Source organism: Oxyura jamaicensis, chromosome 3 (genome assembly GCF_011077185.1).
Source record: "Oxyura jamaicensis isolate SHBP4307 breed ruddy duck chromosome 3, BPBGC_Ojam_1.0, whole genome shotgun sequence".
NCBI classification, from domain to species: domain Eukaryota; kingdom Metazoa; phylum Chordata; class Aves; order Anseriformes; family Anatidae; genus Oxyura; species Oxyura jamaicensis.
In genome coordinates this window covers 23,046,143-23,064,402 of record NC_048895.1, presented here as the reverse complement: position 1 = coordinate 23,064,402, position 18,260 = coordinate 23,046,143, and the positions used below count along the sequence as shown (strand labels likewise).

General features: G+C 33.9%; 1 protein-coding gene across 2 annotated transcripts in view; it reads right to left on the bottom strand.

Annotated features, from left to right (window-relative positions):
* Nucleotides 1-1,184: 1,184 nt before the first annotated feature.
* Nucleotides 1,185-18,260, bottom strand: part of SPATA17 (spermatogenesis associated 17) — a 97,153-nt gene continuing 80,077 nt past the window's right edge. For both annotated transcript variants that reach the window (XM_035320847.1, XM_035320849.1), the window contains one exon: nucleotides 1,185-3,150. In XM_035320847.1, the coding sequence (XP_035176738.1) occupies nucleotides 3,070-3,150 (81 nt within the window). In that variant the 3' untranslated portion in view covers nucleotides 1,185-3,069. The remainder of the gene's footprint in view (nucleotides 3,151-18,260) is intronic.

Sequence of the window (18,260 nt, the reverse complement as noted above, 5' to 3'; positions counted from 1 at the left end):
TAATATATATGTATAGTATTAGCATAGAATATATATGTATTAGTATTCACATTTTTTCAAACACAATTAAATGGATTACATTTAATGAGACAATTACAGTAATTGTTCTTTTTATTTTTTCTGAGGACTTATAAGCAACTTCTTATAGTTATCTCTTTCTTTGGCATTGCTGTGATTCTTTTGATTTTTAGATACTGCTGTGAGTAGTCTGCTAGGTGTCTTATCCCACCACGTTTTGAAAGAGATACATATCTTTCAGACTCATCAAGATCCATGAGTTCATTCCAAATTTTCAGTGTTTCTTTTCCTGTGTCTCTATCTATAGCCATCCCATGTTATTAAGACATTGAAATGTAAGAATAGAATGCAATGTCCCTTATAAAACAGAAAGATTTTCTCTGAAATACACACCATTCAGTAACAATTTTCTTAATAAAGAAAGCCTGCAGTAAATAAAATATTAAAAATATATTATGAAAAATATTTCAAAAATTAATTTTATAACTCAAAGTGATATGGTAAACTACATCAATAAGAAAGATAATCAGGAGTGAAGTAAAATCACTTACACAATCACAAGATTGTGTAAGTACACAATTGATAGACATAATGATTTCATCAAAATCCTTATTGTGATGGTCTCTATATTATCGTAGTGATTAAAAATATCAAAATTTTAGCTTTACCTGGTTTAGACAAAAACTGTAAGCTTGTAACATGCAAACATTTTAATTTAAACAAGAGATCAAAACAAACTTTTCTTCACAAGTCACTTTCACTTGCTTGCCACAACAGATTACCAGATAGAAGTGCTAGTCTATCCCAGGGCTAAATTTTGCTTTTTATTTTTACATGCTGTAGAGATTGTAGTATTCACTTGCACATTATTATCTCAATTGTTATGATGTCTGATTCCTCTACATAACAAAACACTACTGGTGTTCCTGCGCTATATTATTCTGAGCATCTTTTCTAAATGTAGTCCAACATGTTGATGAGGAGGAGAAGAGAGAAAAGGAGAGTAGAGGGGAGCTGAGGCAAGGCAACACAAGGGTGGATGCTTATTTATCTAATAAAATGAACAGACCTATTTGTATGTAAGAAGGTTTCCAGGAAGTAGGTAGTAGATTAGAAACTAAAAAGAGTTTTTTGTTTGTTTGTTTGTTTGTTTGCTTGTTTGTTTGTTAACTTGTTAAGTGGAGGAAAAAGTATATTATATATAAATGTCTTTTGATTGCTGTAGATATTTATCAGTCAAACAATTAAAGTAAATTAGAAGTGTTAGTTTTAACCTTCACTTGTGCTGCAGGCTCTTAGCTATAGAGCACTATTGCGGAGCTGGCCTATATGGTAGGCTTTGTTTTGTCCTCAGGTCAGAGATACTGAAAGGAAGAAAGAGAAAGAAAGATTAATCTGATAAAGCCATCGCCATTTCTAATCGGACTGATGGGAAATTGGGGTATGGAGCTCAAGAGGCAGCACAGAGTGAATTACCGTGAAGTGATGAACTACCTTAAAGCTGAAGCAATCAAATAGATAGCTCTCGCATCTAAAAATTACTGTGGCATCTTTATTCATCAACAGTTTTGCACAAGTGTATCATGTTCAATCCCTTCCACAAACAACTAAAGCACTCTAGCTACATTTGATCAGATTAAATCCTAATGGGGAGACTTAGCCACTGAGGTGGTTGCTTCTCACTTCCCAGAATTAATTTCTCATTTCCATGCAGAAGAATAATCTTTTCAAAGCTTGACAATGACACACTCAAGAAAGCAGCAATACTACAGCTCAAAGTCTGCACTCATAGTTTACTGTAGTGGAACTGAAAGTATTTTTGTGTATGATAGCCCTAAAACATTTCAAAAGAGCTGAAACCCCATGGAAGTGAAATTTTTGACTCCAAGTTCAGAATGTGTATATATGTGTTTATACAAACCATCATCACATGGACTTTCCTGCACATTTGGAGAGAGCAGGAGAATCGAAAAAAAAATAAAAATAAAAATTCATTAATGAAAAGCCTAACACTGATTATCTGATTATCTGATTCAAATACTATAATCAAATACTATTTGACCTAATAATGTTTGATTAAAATACATTCAAATGATATAAGGATAAAGCATGGTATACTAGAAAACTCAGCAGAAAACTCCTGTAAACGTGTGTAAAAATTCTCTCGCATAATTTGAAGAATTAGGTTATGATTTGGTCCCAGAAAATACTAAAGTTTTTTGAGTCTTTTCAATTAATGCACTCTGAAAATATTAAACATTTTGGAGTTGAATTGCATGCGAGCAAACACAGCAGTCAAATATCAGTTTTGTGTGCTCAGATGTGTTCTTTGTTAAGCATCACATGATCATGTTCCCATGTATAAGACTGACACAGGACCAAGAGTAAACACATAGATATTGGAAAAAAAAAAAATATATATATATATATATATATATATATATAAACTGATTAAATACTAAGGTATATATGAAGCTGTTAGAATTTTAATTTTTCAGCAGTGAAGTTATACCACACACAGAGGAGTTAAAAGGCTTTAAAATAGTATTATCCATGTAAATAGCCTACCAAAGTTTATTGATCATATGAAGAGATGGCTCAGTATCCAAAAAGCATGTATACTAACATAAAGAACGACAATAATGAAACATATATCTACACTTGCAAGGCAAAAGATAGATTTTTTTTTTTCAGTGTTAACTTCACTTACAAATCTGTAATAAATATCATGTTTCTGAGCTTTTTTACCTTGTATCCTACAGGATTTATATTTAAATATAATTTTTAGAAGTCATTTCTAAGAGCCATTCCATTTTCTTATGATAATACTGACTTTTTTTTTCCAAAACAAGAACAATCTTTGATTGATGTGGAAAGCTGTATTGCTTAAAGATCAAGCAAAATCAATTAACAGTATTTCAGACAAAGTATACATCACTTTACAGAAAGAATAATTTATGGTATATTCAGTCAACATACTGCTACGCATTTCTTGAAAAGCATTTATTGATTACTCATCAGGTGTCTTACGTTGCATAGTTTACAGAATGATTACACTATCTGTCCACATCTGGAATAAGTTTTTCCAAACTTCTCAAAGAGAACAATCGATGGTAACACTGCTTGAAAGTCCTAAAGAAATAAAAGAGAAACAAACAAACAAACAAACAAAAGTGTTTAGCTTTCATGGCTTCACATTTCATTTTTTATAGTACTTTAAAGCACTAATATTATCTTCTGGAAAAAATTCATTGTATAAATTAGAATGTAAATTATGAAAAATAATGAACATATGAAATGCACATATATGCATAGTAATTTTGAGAAGAAAACAATAATCAAATGATTTAATTGCAAGCAAATATGTGTATCAAATGTATTTCTAAGTACCTATCTATAAACACTGCAAAGACTTCCTGCCCCACAAACCAGATTCTATAGTCTTTTTTGACTCATGGTATACGAAATTCTGTTCTCCTCTGTGAGAAACAGGTAAGTTAAATATAGCAAGTTACTCTCACAATATTTTAACTTTTCTATCTTGGTTAAACTTAAAATGCAGATATAAAAATAAAATGAGAAAGGGTTAAAAAAAAAAAAAAAAACAACTAACACACAGATAGATATATACTACACAATTGTGTGGCATCAAATTGACCATTAAATTGACCATGGAGTTGTGGTAGAAAGAATACATGATTTCCAAACACTTTCCCCCCCCCCTCCCCCAAGGAAAAGTTCTTGGTTCTTACATTGATTTTTTTAAATGCAAATGCTTATAAATCTGAATTGAGTAAGAGAAATATAAGTGAACCTGTGCCTTAGAGTACAATGAAAATACAAATGACAAAAAAAAAGAGTCAAATAAGCTAATTATTCTAAACATTATTTTCATTTCGCTATTTATTTACTAATAAATTATTGTTTTAAATGTAGTGAACGATTAGCAAGACCTCTGTGAAAGGGTTTCACGGAAACGCAATGAGTCATTTTATAATGGCTGGTGCCATGACTGGATGAAAGCTAAAATTAGTACTTTCTCAACACATTTCATGATTTGAAATGTTTGTTTCTCTCTCAAGAACAGAATTAAAAGTTTTTTCTTTCTTTTTTTTTTTTTTTTTTTTCCTTTCCGAAAGATGACATAAAGCGGAATTATCATTTCCTGGATACTTTAGACTTACCTAGTTCACAGCCCCCTGTCCAGCTGAACCTCCATAAGCAAGCAGCTATTATTTCCTGTAAGCTCCATGCAAACTCAGGCTCACCTAAGTTTCATCTACACTGCATATTGCCAAACTGTGACCATATTATTTCTTAAGTCTCAACCTTAATGTTGTTTGGCGTAATTCCTTCAACACTCTATTGCATAATTATTAAAATAGCAAGGTAGACATTCATATTCAAATTGAAATATTCCCTGTGTGGTATGAAAGTGAGTCCTGCCCCATTCTTAACTCTTTAGAATATTTAGTTTCTAATGTATCTCTAATGACTTGTACCTCACATTTTCTTATCCAACAGAAACAACCTATTTGCATATATTTATATTATACCTTAAGAATGGCACAGAATTTTAATCTTTATTGTGTGTTTGGCATCACAAGCACCTTCTTAATGCAGGAAAAAAATCCATATAATTATTATAACAAGTGTTGTTATAACTTCAGCGTAACTGTAAATAGTTGCCTTCTAAAGTGAAGCTAGTTACATTTAATTTAGTAAATTCACCAGGCTAATGTTTGTTACTGGAATGGAGGAAAAAAAGTCATAAAGGAAGCTCTAGTTGGAGAGAAAGCAAACAGATTATACAGCTATAATTTAGGATCAAACAACAATTCAGACAAGAAACTACTATTCTTTATTTTGAAAATAGAAAAATATGTTTCTTATCTACATGCAGGACAGTGAGGTACTGTTTAACAATTTGGATAAAAATAAGTTGAGAACTTAGGGTGAGATGGGGAAACCAGTATACACCCCCAACATCAGGATAAAATCAGGAATGGTGAATCTGAGCATTGAAGAAGTCTACATTTGCTGGAGCAGACGGCTTTTGCTATTAGGATGCCTGGCCAAACAAAAACAATTGGCTGCCAAAATTAGCTCCTTGGGACGATTTAGGAGCCTTTGAAGTGAACAGTTTTTTGAGCTGGAACTAAGCCCAGGTCCAGCTTCAAACTCAAATCAAGATGACAAAGAGGAAATTTTCTGTGCCACACGCCCCCTCAGTGTAAGATTACTTTGGGTTGGCAGCTGTACTGTTTATCTTGTTATTTAAAGCTATTTCACTAGACACTCACAACTGAGCATTTAAACAACTGGCTCTGATTATGACGACAACAGTTATGCTTGACCACATTTACGAAACATCACACAGTCTGATGGATAATGAAATTATTGCTGGCTTTACAGTTTATAATGAATACGAGATGAATGTTGCACAAAATGTGCATAAAATACAAATATATTTTAGGAAAACATACCCAGTCATTTTTGTATTTAAAGATACAGATTTTATTCAGTTTTGAGTGGTGTAAGAAATTAAAACCTGAAAATACCACTTCACCTTGCAAGATCTTTCTCATAGCACTGAAGAGAGTCTATCCCATTGTATCATTGTAGCAGCAAAAAAAGGGAAAAAAAATGGAAGTCAGAATCTCATGCCTGTAAAATTTGATAATGAAATGTAGGTTCAGATCCTCCAGTGATCTGAGCAATGCACTGCATTTTGATTCTGGTACACTGATATATCGAGCCCTGGCAGTATCACCTTGAGTTTAAACTGATTGCTACAGAGTATAGAATTTACAAAGTAACATAGGTAATTCTTTTGAAGCTGCAAGAACAAAAGTTGTGAATGCAGAAAACCAGGCTCCTTCAACATTATTTTCATTTTGTCAGTCCCTCATTGTTGGTAGCTGGAATGAATCAGATTACAAATACGAATTCCCATATATTGGTGAAATAGAGTTTCTCAATCTCAAGATCATAGGAACATGGAGCTGAGTCTTATTATTTTTTTTCCATGATGCATTCTTATATTGTGCCATATAATTCTCAGCATCAGAGACCTGTAATGCTCAGAACCTGAGACCTACTTTTAAATTCCCAAAACAAGTTAATGCAACACTTCCTTTTTAAACTTGTCAAGCTTTGACTCTTTTTATTCTATCAAATTGTGACTCAATCTAACTGACAGAGCTTAACAAGACCTATGGACCCTTTACATATATTTGACTACTTCACTGTCATGTATACTTATCAGTTCCAAAGAACGAAGTCAAAAAAGTGACAAAACCACCAAAGATTTGTCTCAATTTGCACACTCTGATATCATAGATGAGACATGCCAAATGCTTATACAGTATCTTTGAAATATTATTACTAAAGCAAATTCTAAAGAAATTTTGCATCTGATTATGTGGACACATATAAATACAAAGACAACATACAGACAAAAACAACAGGGGCAGACCAACCAAAGCTTGCAGAGCTATACATGCATGTATGAGTATTAGCTTGAAGGCCTTTAAAATTTGCCTCATATTTCTATTGATGAATTTGCACTAAAAATGTTTCTTGCACTGTTTAGTCTTGAGTGCAATGTTTTGTAATATAAAAATTCACTTTGTAATGAGTTTGGAAGCATCATCTTAGAAATGTAATGAAGTGGAAAGTCAAATACTTCAGTCCAATGTCGGAAGAGGCAAATGGCAGCAGCATATCCACTCACATATGTTAAGGCCAGAAAGTATCATTACAATAATTTATTCTTAGCTCCTCTATACACACTTCAGATAACTTTCTACAGCAAATCTATTGGGTCCATAATAATTACAAAGCTGATAAGCACGTGACAAACTTGGAACAAAAAGCTTACAATAAACTTCTAGTTTCTGCCTTATAATTTTGTACAGTTTTTTCTCTGTAATGACAAACATCCGTTTTGTTGAGTATTTTGGCCAGTTTTGGGCTCCACACTATAAGGATATTGAGTTGCTTGAGCATATTCAGAGAGGAGCAACAAAGCTTGTGAAGGGACTAGAAAACAAGAGTTACGAGGAGCACCTGAGGGAATTTGTGTTGTTTAGTCTGGAGAAGAGGAGGCTATGAGGACAAGAAAGCTCTGCAGAGGGATCTGGACAGGCTAAATCTATGGGCCACGTCCAGTTACATGGCATTCAACAAGGCTAAATGCCACTTGGGTGATAACAACCCCATGCAGTAGTATAAGCCTAGGGAAGAGTAGCTGGAAAGTTGCCTGGCAGAAAATGACCTGGGGATGCTGGCCAACAGCCAGCTGATCCAGTAGTGTGTCCAGGTGGCCAAGAAGGCCAATGGCGTCCTGATCTGCACCAGAAATAGTGTGGCCAGTAAGACTATGGAAATGATTGTTCCCTTGTACTTTGCACAGGTAAGACTACACCTTGAGTATTGTATTCAGTTTTGCACCCCTTGCTGCAAGAAAGAGAATGAGCTGCTGGAATACATTCAGAGAAAAGCAATGAAGCTAGTGAAGGAACTAAAAAACAAGATATATGAGGAGCAGCTGAGGCAACTAGGATTTTTTAATCTGGAGAGAAGAAGGCTGAGGGGAGACCATATTGCTCACTACAGCTACCTGAAAGGAGGTTGCAGTGAGGAGGTTGTCAGTCTCTTTTCTCAAGTGACAAGTGATAGGATGTGAAACAACAGCCTCAAGTTGTGCCAGAGGAGTTTTAGATTGAGTATCAGGAAGAATTTCTTCATAGAAAAGCTGCTTAGATTGGAACAGGCTGCCTAGGCAGGTGGTGGAGTTGCTACCAGTGGAGGTATTTAAGGGAAATACTGATGTAGTGTTCAGGGACATGGTTTAGTGGTGGAGTTGGTAGTGTTAGGTGATGGCTGAACTTGATCCTAAGGGTCTTTTCCAGCCTAAATAAGTCTATAATTCTATGATGAAAGACATATGGATGCAGCACTAAGGGACGTGGTTTATTGATGGGACTTGGTAGGTCAGGTTCATAGTTGGAGCAGATAGTTGGAGCAGATGATCTTGAAGGTCTTTTTCAACCTAGATGATTCTATGATTGTATAAATAGAGATCTAGTTACACAAATTAAAGTTGTTGCATACGGTTGCAGATTTCCTTCATAGGTTAGGAAAAGTAGCATGAAAAACTGCTTCAAAGATAAGTTGTATAACCTCTCTAAAGGAAAGTATTATCCCTGTAATATTGGTTCAGAACACTAATTTATTTTCTGAGTCAGTCTAATAATATAGAAGATGTGATATGATTGCATGATGTCAAACATGATGCCATGTGCCATGCAAAGTTAAAACAATCCAGGCAAAGTTTGGATCTCAGAACTTTTTTTGAGTGCTGGGATATCTGTTGCTTCTGTAGAGACCTAAAACTGTAGGTAATTTCTGTTAGGAAACAATTTCTGTTAGGAATCAATAGCAGAAGGAATAACTGAAAAGTGGGCACAGCTGTTAGAATCATAGTTCTATCTTCATGTTACTGAATAGTAAAAACAGGGAACAAAACTCACTTTTCCCTAACTTGAAATCAGTATCTACAGATAAATAATAAGATTTTAGAAAATGCAATGAGAAATTCTGAAACTAAATAAATAAATAAAAAATGTAGCGATGTCCTTAGTTTATGGCAGGCACTCTGTGCCATCTCGCTTTTTCCATAATTTGAAAATCAGGCAGCACTGCCATTGTACAGCCATAGTTTACAGCCCTCTCTGTTTAAAACTAAGTAGCAATATTTAAGTATTCTCTATGATCCTAATGCTTGTAATAGTAAAATTAGAGTTTTAAATTGAACTGTCATTGTAAGCCTCTTGACCTATTAATAGGCACAGAGGTCTATAACAAGGAAGCAAACTAGAAATGGCAAGTTGTTACTCAAGTGAAACGTTGATCCAGCTAACTTTTATTCTTAGCAAATTTATCAATACTGGTTAACAATACTTCCAACTATTACAGGGCCTTCTGACATGACAAAATGAGTGTAACAACCCATTCTGTCAATACAACACAAATGTCATTTCAAGTGCTCAAAACCCACTAAGCTACCCTAAAAAAGATTGATTTATCTGCTCCAGTGTTTCTTTGGGGCAAACTTTTCTTACAACTGAAACCAATTAGTGGGCCTGGCACTTGTAGTGCAGAATGTAGGTCAGCATCAAGTAATAAAAAAGTATTGACTTTTCTCTGTCTGTAAGCAGCATGAAAGGGGTGCCATGGCCTTGTCGTATATGAAAAGAGCTCCATTAATTTCACTTATTTCAACCAGGGCTGTCAAATACTAATGCTTCTATTGCACTTTTCACACAAAGCACATTGACACCATTCCCGGCCCCAGTGAAACAAGTTTACAATATTTCAGTCAGTGAAAGGGGTACCATAATTTTTAATTCCCTATTGTACATTAAGACTCTTTAAGCAGCATTGCTCATAAGACCTATTGAGAGATATGAGCTGGGACATTAATAATGGCTTCTTCCCCATGGGCAACAAAACCTATTTATTTTGCCTAGCTTCAATAACTAATTAGACAAACTTCAGGATATAGTTTTTTGGCATAGCTCTGTTTTTCGTTGATTTTTTGTTTTGTTTTTGATGTTGTTGTTGTGGCTAGTGGGCACAGATTGCCAGTTCTGCTTTCCAACATGGACAAATATCCAAAAATGAGGAATAGGTCTTCTGTGACTTAAGGCTATGAAATTGAAAAGCTAATGTGTTAACCAATTAGGTCAACTAGCCCCATCAAAAAAGAGATAATAACAAAAGCCTGGATCATGCCTTAGGGACTGGATCTCATTGTGTCAGTGCATAAGTATTGACTTGCAGGGAAAAGCATGCATAATCAGAGATCTCTGCACTATAGTAGACAAGTGACCACTGCAGTAATGAAGGGGGTAAAGTTATGCCCTTCCCTACTTCAGTTTGTCAACACAGTACAGACAGGAAAAGCAAAGGAACCATAATCTTCCCGCTTGGTCTGTCTACTACTGTAACCTACTCTAAACCCTTTACACTGTGTTCTTTTGGGTAAGTGCAATGAAAAAACAAAACAAAAAAAACAAAACAAACAAACAAAAAAACACACACACAACACTGTTTCCATGAAAACTTGGAAAACACGATCTCCATATTATAGATCAACACAGTAGCAGTCAAACTGACCTAAGATGTTATGAAACTGTTTCCTTCAATTTTCTGCAATTTCCCTCCTAAACTGTTTTTTGTTGCTGTTGTTGTTTTTCCTCAAGTGAAGTTTATGATTGTTCTTGACAAGCTTGAGGGCTCTGATTGTGATGTCTAACTCCTTCCCTAATTACCTCCTGTGAATGCAAACAACAACAACAACAAAACTCTGATTTAAAGAGACTGGGTGACTACAGTAGAAGGCAACTTTATACTTGCTTTAATGACTTTGTAAGAGCAAATCTTACCCTTTGAATCAACTTGCCATTAGATCTTAAAATAAAATGATATTGCATAGACATCATAAAAGGGAACTTTATAACCTTCTGTGTTACACTTACATCAGACAAGTTTTTTTCTACTTGTTGGTTTTAATCTTTTATTTACATTATTATAATGTGTTGTAAAAACAAATCAGAAAATTATGTTCACAGTAGGAAATCTAACGACACCATTTTAATATCCTATCTTCCAAACAGAGGCAGAAAATATTAATTGCTATTTAATTTATATATGAAACATTTAATTATTATTATACTTAATTTTTCATGGAGCTTTACAATTTCTACTGGCTTTTACACTTTTAATCTTTTGGAATTATAAATAATGTAACCAAAATCAAACATGGTTTGCCAGAAATTATGAAATTTTCTGGCTCATCAATTCAAAAAAACACATCTGATAATCACATAGATTTTTCATACTTTCTGTATGATGTGTCCAGTGTAAATAGCACAACAGTGTATGCTCCTCTGTGACAGCCTAACGTGGAAATTGTAACTTTATTCCTCACCTCCTCTAATATTCTGAGGAGGAAGCATTCTGCTCACTGAAGTTTTTTTTTTTTTTTCTTAGCTCAGCAGCTAAACTGCATTAATTGGTGCTTTAGAGATAATTGGCTAATGCAAGACAAGCTCTAAAACTTTTTGTTCTCATCAGTGCAAGGTAGGAAAGGAGAGGATTTCTATCCTTGAAAAGAGCCTATTTCTGCTCATATATGGTTAGAAGCACCTCAAACAAAGGAAGAAAACCATATCCCACTATACCCTTCCATAGCAGCTCAAATTAGCTATGGCATGATAGAAAGTAACAATCCTTTTGAGAACACAATGGTTTGAGCCATTCTACAGAAAAGTATAAATATTTCTGAATGAACAACGTATTTTTCAATATCTATGTTTATTAAGGATTACAAATGCATCATACCCTACTGTGCTTTCTCACAAGCAAAGGCAAGTTATTTCTTGTCTTTGATAAAAGCTTTGTGTAATGAAAGACAAAGAAAAAATGGAGAAGTATATGTCCTTTTTGTCATGTACAATATAACCAACAATAAAGATTTGTGGTCTGAATATGCATTTGTTAAATTTACTTATTACCCTGTGGTGACCGCAGCTGCCTAAGGGGAAGGAAGGGTGGAATTCCCAACTGTCCCCTCTAAACTCACTTAGTCCATTTATGGATGACCTGATAGCCAGACACTTCCTGGTTCTTCCTCCCAGACATGTTCTAACTCTGTGATGCTTAAATATATACATATACAAATTCTTCTTTACAAGTTACTATGTAGATAATGAATTTATGTATGTGTATATAGCTAATTACTGAGAAAGAATAAATCACCTTTATGTAGACACTTTTCAAGTACTCTTAGACATATTCAGTCAGTATCAATATTATAAGTATAGTTTGCTGCACAAAATTATAGTGCATGCAATACTTTGTTCAGTGTTATGAAACAACATCACCCAAATTCTCTTCTGTCTAATGTCTGCATTTGAACTAAAATTGCTATAGACAATATTCTATTTTTTTGACCTATTCTATTTTTTACAAGTAAATTAAATTAAGAAAGCAATGTGAATTTCTCCTCAAGCTATTTCATACTTGGATACCCTTTAACTTTACTGAAACTGGGCTAAAACAAATGTGCACTTAAAATAGTTGTTAGTACTCAGAATCCCAAGAGGTGTTTGTTTGCTATTGTTATGCAAATCTCTACTTCCTGCAGGGTGTTTAAAAACTATATATGCTTTTGAAGAGGGGAGTAGATGTTCATCTTAATTTAAGATGCATAAATAACATTTCATCAGGTATGAAAACACAGTGATGAGTAATGTATAAACTTTTTATGAAGTTACTAAATCTGAGATAGAACTACACCTAAAACTACATTCCAAAATACAGAAAATGTACAGAGTTTTAAAAGCATCTGATGAAAATTAAAGGATACATTTTTATTATAGTGGGCATATTTTTAAAACAACTCATCTTGTCCATCACACACATTCTGATAGCAAGAGGACATGCACTAGAAAATAATGCACTTAGGGATAAGTATCTTGACTTACGCCATTTATAAGCTGCCCCTTTCATTGTCTAATCTGTTCAACCATAACATTTTGATTCCAGTAGAAAATTAAGCCAGTGCCAAGCGCTGACTGCCAAGATGAACTCAGAACCACTTTTAACCTGCTGGACTATATCCAGAAGATGTTTAACCTGCCAAGATCAAGTTGCAACTACCTCTAATTTGCCAAAATCATGCCACTAGGAATTAAGGAGATAAAATTCTGAATCTAAATCCTCATCACTATATATACATATACATATATATATAATATTTTACTTTAGTTGTAAGGAAAAAATATCTGTTTTTAAAAGTTTACAACTAATTTGAAGAAAAAAAAAAAAGAGAGAGAAACCTTAGATTTTAAAATTTCCTTAGATTTCTAGGAAATCTTGTGTTGTAGAGAGAGTAACTTCTAGCATATTAATAGATATAGTTTTTTATTGCAATATCAACATGCCTTAGATATTTCTGAACATCTCTATTATCAGATATTTTCAAGGTTTTCAAACTCAAATTCACATCGTGATGCAAATTTTTAAGAGAAATGAGTCTCCCACCTTAGTAGGAGTACCTTTAGTACCTTAGCACCTTCATAAGTAGCAACTGAACAATAAGATTAAGCTTAACTTTTTATTATATCATGTGTAGGATCAGTGTTTTTATATGGTACAACAGTCCAGCCAAGTGTGCAGTATGTTTTCTTATACCTCACTCTGCACAGCAAGCATCTGAAATGCCTGAAAACCTTTCTAAATTGAGATTTAGAAATACTGCAGTAGATTAGATTTAGATTTAGAATACTGCAGTAGATTTAAAATACTGCAGTAGATTAGATTTAGATTTAGAATACTGCAGTAGAAAAGCAAGGATTTAAAGCAACATTTCTCTATAGTAACACAGAAGGACAGACTGTCACTAGACCACAAATTGTTACTTAAATTACGTTTCCTTCTTGAGAAAGTCTCCTCATTTGTTCATCTGATTACATTTATATTCAGTTCTTAGTTTGCCAGTTTCTCTAAATATAAAAAAGGGTTGGTATCCTCTTAGCTCAACGATATTTACTTGAATATGTAAATGAATAATGTAATGAATAATTACTTCAATTTCTGGGAAGTATATTTGGAAAAAATTCCATTTCTTAGTGATTTAGGACAAATTACATAAGTATAGGTAAAATCTTTAAAAAGAGTGAGAAGGGACAGGCACAGCAAAATTTTTTTCACATAATTCTTACAAGCATTTTGTCTTCACTTCAAATGAAAAAAACAGCACTTTTACACAGAGAAAAGGGTTACTAAAGCGGAGTGAAGAGCTCAGCCCACTCTTTATAGAAAAAGGAGAAGACTGGTTCATAAACACAATGCATCTGATCTTCATAGTTTCACTAAATATAATACTGTTATCGGAATAAGGTTGTTTTTTTTTTAACACATTGGTGTATATGATCGTCACACCACAATACCTATTAGAAACTGAGTTTACACTAGTATCATCTGAGAGTCTGCTATACTAGTCGCCTTCAACTCCAATTTATAAGAATTGGCAATAGCAAGAAGGATCCCACTAGATGATAAGTTAGAAACATGAAAAGCATTTTTGAAAGTTATGTAAAGTTTAGTATAATTGTGTTTCCCAGCTGCAATACTACTTTTGCTGAATCATTTTTATGTTAGTCTTTTAAGGAAAAACAGTTTAACAGATTTCACCCACTCTGTTTTTAAGGAAAAAAATAAGTATATTTAAAATGTACTGTAAAATAAAGTTACTTATTAGATACTCTGTACAACATGGAAAATTAATGATTGGTGAGCTCTATAGACACCTAAGAGTGCAATTTTATATATCATATTGCTTTCTTATGGAATTTGTGTATGATCGTTTATGAAAATAACTTTTAGCTTTAACAAAAGAAGTAACTTGAAAACAACTATCTCTATTCAAGATGAGAGTAGATTCTTATTTTGGTGCCAAACGAGTTCTATAAAAACTAAATTCACTCTACAACAAAAACTGCCTTCTCAGCTTACTTTCTCAATGACTCTTTTCACAGAGCATCATTTAACTCCATCAAAAGCTCTCTCTGTATCTGGGAAAGGATGTGCTTAATACTGTGCTACTTTTCTCTCTCTTTTTTTTTTTCTTTGAAAGCTAATAGAAGTATATTATGGCATAATAGAGATAAGTAATGAAGTATGTACCAGTACTTCATAGATAAGAGTGCACAAGACTTTATGGGTCTAGTTCCAAGCATACGCTTCCTTGCACAGACTGCTGCCAGAGCCCTTTGCCAGAATGCTCAGAGAGGTGATGTCTTCAGACCTGTTGGAGGTCTGATGAAGTTCAGAGCTATAAGAAGGATGTGTCCACTGTCATGTTCCATGCAGGGTGTACTTTTTCTGGATGATATTTAAAGGAACTTGAACAAAATTTGTGGCATGTCAGAAAGAACAGTAAAGGTGCCAAAGAGGGTTCCTCATGGTGATGAAGGTCTCCTGCTCCCCCTTCCTTGCATTCTCATTCCAAAAGTGGATATGGTCAGTCAAAGTGGCTTACAGCAAAATAACCGTTCTTTATTCTCCCAATAAATTACTTTCCTGTGGCACACTCCGAGTTTCCTGATTTGTGAATATAAGCTACCTTCAGAAGAAACTGAAATGACAGAACAGGAGAAAGAAGACTTTCTCACTCTACTCTGGAGATCTGCTAACACCAGGAAAACTAATCATCTCCTACCCTGTGTTCACAAATGCTCTCACTAATCAATAGCTCCTAGGCTAATATCTATTGCCTTTTCTTCCCCATCTTTTATTTATATATAATAGCATATTTTTGTGTGTCTTTTAAAACATTTTCAGTGGTGCTTACTCTCCTTTGTAAATCTACTGGTTCATTGATACAGTTCAAGGAAAAGCATCAGCATCAAGGATTATTCACTCATGCCACAGATTTGTTTTGGCATTGACATGAAGCTAGTTCTGTCAAATATCACATGACTAAGAAATTTCAGGGAGAGCAACATTTGATATATATATATATATATAGACAAACATTATTTCAGTTTCAACAGTGTTCAGAAAAATTAAATGGATTATAGTTATTAGCACAAATTTAATAAATAGATTGCTCAGCACACTTGAACTAAGATCATGCTGTCTTGGTTCTGATATAAATACATATTATATATAGTAAATGGGACAAGTGGTGCAAACATACTCTATGGTAGTATGTATGCAAAGGTTTATATCATTTTTCATCTGTATAACTTCCAAACCAAATTCTACATTCTATTGTATATGCTGAGGAAAGAATTTAGCATTATAATTTCTTTAACATCTATGCCTTTAATGTCTATGCAGAACTTTCAATGTATAGCTGAATACTATTTTAACTTATAAATGAAATAGGAATTTTTGCAATGTTTCATATGCTAATTTATTCATTGACAGTGTAGTAGCAACATCAGTTATACTGTAAAGTTTCCCATACTTCTTTGAGCTCTTTGGGTTTGACCTGATGTGCTGAAATACTTTAAATAGCAACACATTTTGGTCTTTCTGCTGCCAAAGGCTTGGGCATCTGCAAAAACTACAAATCATGACAAACTCTTTGAGTGATATATGGAGGACCACAATCCACTAGGAAATAAGCTAAGACCAACTCATTCATTTCATTTAGGTCCTTCAGAGGGATTTGAACCATCCATCCCACAAACCATGTCTCATGAGATTGCAGTATACATCCAGCCCACTGTAATAATAATTCATATACATATATCTGTATATGCTTTATTGCTACCTTTAGCTGGATTAAAAGCGATATATCAAGTTTTATATTTCTGCCTCTTTTATTAGCTTTCTAGCACTTGATCAGCTGATAGAGGCAATAATGAAATGTTTTTTTTATAAACTGGAGTTTGTAAGTCCTGTCCTGAGAATGTAATATTTCAAAAAATAGCCTAAGCTTTGGGGAAAAAACCAATTACAGAAACAGCATTAAAAATGCCAAGCACTGGGCAGAAGCAATTCTGGATCAGTTTAAAAAAGTGATTGATGAAACTCTAATCTGAGCTGAAGGAACAGTTTCACGACAAGCTGTGACCATTCCACACACTTCATTAGCTGCCATAATTAGCCTGGTGTTTCAATTTGTTAGAACTGGTGGGGACAATTTTACTCAGAATGCAAACATCAAAAAACAGGGTGCCTCCGACTTCAGAAGGGACTGATGAGAAGCTTTTCTAGTCTCTGTTAACTGAAAGATTAATTACAGCTGATGGGAGGCTGTACTCTGATTGTCACTCTGTCTATGTGCATTACTTTTTAGCATTAGAAGGAAGACATGGTTGACACTGCACTGCTCAATCAAGCAGCTTTGCATTAGGGTACAAAGTCTGTTAATATGCAGTCTTTTTATTGTTTCTCTTTCTGTTGTTTTCTAAGTTTGAGCCTCTCATACCTAACAAGTTACACTCTAAAAGAGCAGGGTATTCAGTTACTAGAGATCAATGTTTATCACTTATACTGCCATATACAGTATACAGCATATACTTCATAAAACTACAGGTAAGAGACATCCTAACACAACTCAAGTCCATGGGCTGGAAATACTGTTAGTTCCTATTATCACATTCAAAATGTAAATTTTTACTCAGATAGACTCATTGTGGAAAACAAAAACAGTACAGTTCGGAAACAGATATTGTGTATCACAGTTTTTAGCTTAACCTATGTACCTTATCTGATATTACCCCTGTATGTTAACTCAGAGCTTGTAAGGTTGTTTAAATGAAAATGAAGACTGAATTTGAAGTGCACAGGTTATTCTTGAATAATTCCATAACTCTCATTCTTGAATATTAACACATGGTAATACACTTGTTCATAAATAACTCCTTATGTGGCTATGCTTTTCAGTTTCCATACATATTTTATGTTAAGATGAACAAAAACCATAAAGTATGTAGGAGAAGAAAGAATACAGTTTCTATTCTTGATCGTGGTGGAAAATCCTTTTCACTTGTGTTTGTAAAGGGCATTTTGAAAACAGATCTTCATTGGCATTAAAGGAATAAATACTGAAGTGTATTCCAAAGTGAATATAATATTACTATTAAAGTGGAGCAAACAATTTCAGAGTTGATTCATGATCTAAATTTTAAAGTAGCAGTAGCTGCTTATGTCAAATCATTAAGACAAGGAGTAGTCTTACTTGCAGTCTCTCATTCACTCCAATGCCAGTGCAAAAAACTATGCAATTTCACTACGATTTTCCCCTACTCAGGTAATGTAGACTACTCCAAGATTCTAGAGTAGTGTAAGAATCTAGACTACGTTTTACTGCACCAAATTTTGCCGCACCAAATGAAACTTCCAGCCTTTCACTCAGCTTGGGCATACACCTGATATAACTTATTAGAATACATTTGGAGTAGCTATAGGCATTAGTAACACCATAAATTGTACAACTATTCAATTATAATAGATCAATGTTATCAAATATTTCATTCAACTACCATTTTAAGATGTGAGATTCTACAGTCCTAAGTGTGCCTGTTGCAAGAAGCCAGCACTTACACTTCAATTAGTAAATCCAAAAGCAATGTGCACTTAAAGATGAGATTTTAAAAGTGTTTTTTGTTTGTTGGTTTGTTTTTATTCTTTGTTTGTTTCCTCCAAAGATG